Source organism: Camponotus floridanus, unplaced genomic scaffold (genome assembly GCF_003227725.1).
Source record: "Camponotus floridanus strain SB8 unplaced genomic scaffold, Cflo_v7.5 scaffold74, whole genome shotgun sequence".
Lineage (NCBI taxonomy): Eukaryota > Metazoa > Arthropoda > Insecta > Hymenoptera > Formicidae > Camponotus > Camponotus floridanus.
Window position 1 is genome coordinate 568,683 of NW_020229843.1, and position 6,893 is coordinate 575,575.

General features: G+C 26.4%; 1 protein-coding gene across 1 annotated transcript; it reads right to left on the reverse strand.

Moving 5' to 3' along the window:
- Positions 1–4,087: 4,087 nt before the first annotated feature.
- LOC112639568 lies at positions 4,088–5,935 on the reverse strand. The gene is made up of 4 exons (XM_025414006.1): positions 5,806–5,935; positions 4,935–5,112; positions 4,387–4,784; positions 4,088–4,288 (listed from the first exon to the last, which is right to left on the reverse strand). Exons 1-4 carry the CDS (start codon positions 5,817–5,819, stop codon positions 4,129–4,131), a joined length of 750 nt encoding a protein of 249 aa, XP_025269791.1. The 5' UTR covers positions 5,820–5,935; the 3' UTR covers positions 4,088–4,128.
- Positions 5,936–6,893: the final 958 nt, after the last annotated feature.

Genomic DNA, 6,893 nt, shown 5'->3' on the forward strand with positions numbered 1-6,893 from the left:
TTTCATATTTCTTTAAATTTTACCTTTTCCCCCAAAAAATGCAAAAATTATTTTTCTATAGTTATTTTTCTATCATTTTTCTATTATGTTCTAATTATTTTTTCTATGTATACAGAAATTATTTAAAAGAAAAAAATATACATATACATACCAGAGAGAAGACAGAGATGTTATGGCTCGCTTTTAGGTAATTCTTGAAAGCGATACTCCCTCTGTAGACATTAAAAATGTGGACATGAACTACAAAGCCAAGTCCACGAATGTTTTCTCAGATGATAACATATAATGCACAATTTCTGGTTTTGTTCCGTGCTATATGCACGAAATGCCGATAGCATCAGTGCTGTATAGCAAGACGCTTATGTATATAAATTAATAGTAAATAAATTATTCAATTCACGAAAGATACTGTATTCTTCCAATGTAATGTTTAAAGATAAAATAAATATTTTTCTATATATTCATTGTCATATTTATATATTTTTATTTACAAAACAAAAAATGCCTGCTGTGGGATAAAATCATTTTTAACCGTATTTCCATAAACCTTCTTAATTAGCAGTAAGTTAATCTTTGATATTTATCAATCATTTTTTTAATTATTCAAAAATTTAATTATTAATACATTTATAGAATTTGTTAAATTAATCACTGATTCTTCTGAAGTTTTTATAAATAAGATTCGAAAAATATAGATGTTGCAAAATATTTTAAATGTCTCTTCCTTTATATAAAATATAAAAAATTCATATGATCCATTCTAATATAGCCAACATTATTTATATACTTTTATTATAATTTTTATATCAGCATAAATATTTTTATGCTTAATACTTTATATAATACAATGTACTAAATTATAAAATTTGATATAATTACAAAATAGTATTATTATTAATAAATAGGTTGTTGCACACTGTTTTTTAGTTTCTAGTAATTTCTAATCACTATGCATTTCTATCCAATATATTCTCTTCTTCGAGTTCTTGGATTATTATGGTTTATTGTGTTCCTTTGTGTTACCATCATAAGGATTATCATCATTTGTCATGCTTATTCTTTTCTATAGAGTCCATCGAAATACTTTTGTATTTTGTACATGTGTTCCCGGGTATAGATATTTAAATCATGTAATTATCTCTTTTCTATTTTCTCGATTAATGTCTCTTTTTCTTTTATTTTATTTAAAAATATTAATATAATTAATAACATATACATATTTATATAATAATTTTGTATTATCTCTCTTAATCTGATTCCCTGTCCGGCATGGGTAACTCTACCAGTAACTATGGCCAATATTCATAATCCACTCTTATATTTAAGATCGTTTTAAGTAGGTTGAAAAATGTTATACAACTATTTTACTAATTGAAAGGAATCTTAAGACCTGATCTAAGATCATACTTAAGATTATTTTAAATATAAGAATAGTCTACATGAATATCGATATATGTTACCGCCGGAGCTCTTAGATTCATTAGAATACTCAAATCTCCTCACCCGGCAAACGCCTTCGTTAAGGCGTTAGAGATACATAGAGGAGGAGAAATTTTTTTTATTTTATTTTTATTTTCTTTCAATACAGGATTTAATACAAAAAGTAATGTAAAATATAATTTGAAATGTAATACAAAATGTTCAAAATATACGTATAATATAAAATTTACTAAAAATTTTTACATAATCCAGACAAGACTGATTAGCGATGATTAATTATGTAATATTTATCATATTAATGATCGATATGCAATAATAGAATTTAATAAGTTTTACGTAATGTAAATGATCGTAATCAAAAGAGTCATTAATAAAATTATTGATCATTTCTTTGAAGAAGAAAGTATTTGCATTACTGGCGCATTTAGTATAGATTATCAAAGAAAATATTCAAAATACGAAAAAATAAAATAAGCTTTGATGTAAATCAACAATTAAATTACAAAATAAATCGCGATTTAAAATTCGCGAGAAAACGATAATAATCGAAATATTCAATTACGAGAAATATACGTATAATTTTTATAATATGATAATCAAAACCATCAATAGATACGCACGCGACATAATTATTATCACATAAATGATGATACACAAAAATATTTTGATAAACATTTGTAGTCCGTATTATTTATGAACATAAAATTCACCGTCCAATTTATTTGTAATACACGATTTTACACGAATTTCGCGATTGAGAATAAAATACATATCCTATCTCGCGCATGATTAGCTAAATAAGATAAAATGAACTTTATAAGCTTTAAAATATAAAATTAAAAAATCGCGCTATCGCCACGTTTAATAGAGAATTGAATGATTTTATCAAGGCCTCTCTAATAACCGATGTAATAATAGAATTTAATATAATTTATATAGTGTAAACAATCGCGATTAACATAGTCATTAATAAAGTTATCGATTGTCTTTTAATTATAGAAAAAAATATTTACACTACTAGCGCATTTTGCGCAGACTATTAAAGATAATATTTAAACATGCGAAAAGATAGACAAAGCTTCTATATAAGTCAACGATTAAATTATAAGAAAATATTAAATTATAGGATAAATCGCGATTTATAAAATTTGTGATAAAACGCGACGAATAAATAAATCGATAATATTCAAAATATTCAAATGCATGATTTTTATAATATAATAATCCATCAGTTACGCGAGTAACATACCGGTAATATTCGATAAAAAGAAAAACTTAAAAATGATCTTAAAAATGAAAAACGATTAATATCTTGTTTCTACATCAGATTTCGCAAGATCAATCGGCGAAGAAAAGTTAAGTAATCTATTGAACATCGGGAATTTTACTGTAGGAAGGAATGAATCCTGGATCTTCCGAACTATTCCCAATAGCAATGATTTCAGTAATAAATCAACGACAATTATCTCTCGTCATTATCTTTGATTCACGAAATTGATATTTACGTCAAAACATGTTCATACATATAAAATGATAAGTATCTAAAAACTAATGTTTTAAAGTGGCGTTGGATGTCCAATATCTGCAAATAGTTTCTTAAAAGAAACTAAAAATTAATGTTAATATTTCGAGTATCTAGAAATAATTTTTTAAAAGAGATAAATTATATTAATTAAAAAATATATTCAGTCGTAATCATTTTTATCACAAAATTAATAAAAATTAATTGCAATATGAAATTACTTGAAAAATAGAAATTTATACACAATAACTATATCCATATTCAATCTACTATTAAATCTTTCTTGCATTTGAGAATAATAATACCAATATTAATAATGATAGAACATTTTTAACGAAGAAAAGAGAGGATACATTTCTCTCTCTCCCTCCCTCTCTCTCTCTCTCTCTCTCTTTCTCTCTCTCTGTCTTTCTCTTATCTAAATATATATTATTCAAATTAATTCGATATTAAAGAAGCATATGGCATTCGTCATTAAATTACTACTGAAATTATTGTTTTGGGAAGTTGCCAGGAAAACCTGGGATTAATTCCATTCTTACAATAAAAATCTCCCATTTTTAACAGGACATCGAACTAGACGTCACGAATGGATCTTACAAGAACTGATGAGAAATAATTCTCCACGATGAAAATCGTTTCGACTCCTGGTCCGTACTTTCATTAACATTTACATAAGGTACGACGTTAAAGGTACAACGATAATTCATTAAAACAAACAATAGAATTTTTGCAATCGTAATTTATTTATATAATATTTATAGAATATTTTCCAATACGAAATTCGTAAATACACAAATATAATTTTTATAATTGAAGAAACAAATTAAATTCATAATAATTAACTCGCGATTCTATAATATCGAGGGTAATCGTCAAATTTTAAACTAATATTTAATCGTTAATTTCTGTCTAAAAGAAGTGTCTAAAAGAAGTGAATATTGTTTTCACAAAAAATAACAATCGCTCATTTTTTCTTTTCAAAAACCCGACACCTAAAAATATCAATATATTAAAAATCTCATATTTTCTTTTCAAAAACCCGACACCTAAAAATATCAATATATTAAAAATCTAGATTAAATCTCTCCTTTACTCTCTCATAGTATATCTGATCCATGGATGTTTTTTTCTTCAAAAATTTGATGATTTCAGAAACATGTCAATTACATGATACTTTTGTATGCATGATTTATTTCACGCACAGTATCTTCTAAAATTTCAATTAAAGCTTTTTCATCATTTATTATTGATTTATCAGCTATTAAAGATAGATTTAAATTGCCTCCATAAGTAATCAGAGACAAACCGAGAGCAGTTGTACCCCTGAAAATAAATTGTAGGTCATATTTTATAATTTTATTGTTATAATTTTTCTTATTTTTATTTATTCCAATAAAAAATAGAATAATGAGATGCAATACCTGTTTGGTACCCAAAAGGTAAGGTTGCTTGCTAAGTAATTATTGAGAGTATGAAATTTTTCTGGTCCATACATATTACTGAATATCATAGTGCTTTGACCTAATAGAAGTTTCAAAATTTTTGCCGGCAATATCGTGAATAAATATTTTATAATCCAAAAATTAATTAATATGTCCGAACATTTTCTGAATTCATTATTTTCTTTTGTAATATCCTGAAGACGTTTAAAAAATTGAGAATCTTTATTTGGCTCGCTGATCTTCTGTCCATTCACCTTAGAAATGCAAATTCGTAGACAACCAATTGAAAAATTGTTATCGAACATTATATATTCATCAGGCATTGTTATTCTTATCGGTAAAAAAACTGTTAATGAATCGGGTGCTGGTCTATTAATCTGCAAGGCAGAAACATTACATATGCGATATAAAAAAAATATAGTCTATTAATTTAATTGTGCAAAAGCGTCAATTTTTCAAGTATAATTTTAGGCGTATTTTAAATATTTTCTGGACTTGTGTTATTTAATTTAAAAACATATATTTACCCGTGAATAATACTTGTGTACACTAGCAGAAAAAGCTGTCAATATTACATCTTCAAATCTGGTACTTGTTCTTTTTTTTATTTCGCGAACCTTCATAAGAAGCTTTTGTTTGTCAATAGCATTGTCTAACCAGTAGGATATGATCTTTTCACCTGTTTGTGATGGACCATGTAGAGAGCTATAATATACATTTATTTAATATATATTATTAGGATAAAACTTATTTTATTTTGTAAAACTTATTTTATTCTAGATATATAAAATTTATTTTATTAGATAAATTAAAAATTTTATATGATAAAATTTGATTGAAAAACTTTATTATATAAAATTATCTAAATTTTTCGGAAATTGGAAATATTTATTATAGCTTATCCCTTTTTATGAAATAATCAGATATTGAATATATATATATGTACTTTTTGTCTATACTATAAGTCTGTTTAATTAAGCATTTTGGAGTCAAAAGGATGATCATTGCCAAATGCATGATTTTTTTAATTTTTTCATATGCTTGTTTCAGGCAATCTTTGAAATTCAATCTATGATTGATTGATATTTTCGCTTGCCGTTTTAGAGAATCGATCGTTGTAATCTTAGAATATTTCAATAACACAAGAAAGTGGCCTCGTAAATTTTTCAAAACTCGTGACAGTGTTGTAAAAGACATAAATGTGGCGAAAATATTCTTTTTATAAGATCGTACAATTTTCTCACTCAAATTTCTTGTCTCATGCGTAAGATTTTTTTCCGAATTACGCAGCGGTGAAACAAGTTCTTTGAAATTTGTTTCATTCGCATTAATCGATATATTTTCGATTTTTACTTTCGTCTTGTCTTCATCAAAAATCGTTTCGAAACAAAATCTTACGATAGATACTCCATCGCCCAGAGAATGATGAATGCGAACTATTACAGGAATCTTGCAAGTATCGGTGTCAAAGCATTCTTCGAGAGCCGAATGACTGTCAATGCGAGATCTACCTCTCGAACAACGTTTTCCGACCAGAATCTCCCAAGAGGCTGTGTGATCATCGGGCAATGTTTTATTGCATATGCTTCCTAAATTCTTCTTAAAGAATTCACTAGATATATCTTCACAAGATCCATCGCAATCAGCGTTCTCGCATTCCAGCCATCTGATCCTATTATTCAGATCGATCTCTTCATTTCGCTCCCAATAGTAGTAACCAAACTTTTGTCTTCGACGATAAAATAATTTTTCAAATATCGTACCAGTAGCCTTTGAAATTATACGATCATGTATTAGATCCTTCAAACCTTCTAAAAAAATCACGTTTGAGTTTTGCTCGGTTTTTTCTATTATTATTAAAATATTAATAATGGAAAGACAAACAGCATCTTCACTAGCCCATACACTATCTGTGCCTTTCAAAAAACCAATAAACTTATCCTTTAATTGTATTCTTAAAATGATTTCGATCAGACAATGATAGATATATAAGAAACTCAGAATGACAAGAATCAACGGAGTAAACAGATAAGCAAGAATAATTGTTATAATTGTAAACAATTGCTGTAATTTCTGACGTCCGACTCCATTGAAAAAGACTGATTTTTCGAATTGCATTCTGTTTACGATTTTAAATCTTTTGTTAATTTTAAACTTAAATTGGTTAGTTTCTATTTAAATTGGTTAATTAACTTTTAATTGATTTCATCGATTAAGATGAAATAAAATAATTCTAATTTGATTTTTGATAAAATCGCACCGTTATCTGAAAAAAAATATATTGAAGGATATATTTAAAAAAATAATAAGTATATATACGTGTGTGTGCGTATATATGTGTATAGACTGTTTAAAAAAGGTTGAGGTCTCTTAATATTTCGAAAAATACGCATTTTCAAAAGAAATATTTTACACGAAAATTGTAGGGTTTTAAATAGTGCATTATATTTATAATAATAGTATTATTTTGAATAACACTGTTGAAA

Bases quoted from the DNA above. Each gene is read 5' to 3' on its own strand.
- LOC112639568 (XM_025414006.1), bottom strand. The intron at 4,785-4,934 runs GTAAATATATGT...TCTGCCTTGCAG, and splicing joins TACACAAGTATTATTCACGG to ATTAATAGACCAGCACCCGA. The intron at 4,289-4,386 runs GTATTGCATCTC...ATTTATTTTCAG, and splicing joins ACCTTTTGGGTACCAAACAG to GGGTACAACTGCTCTCGGTT.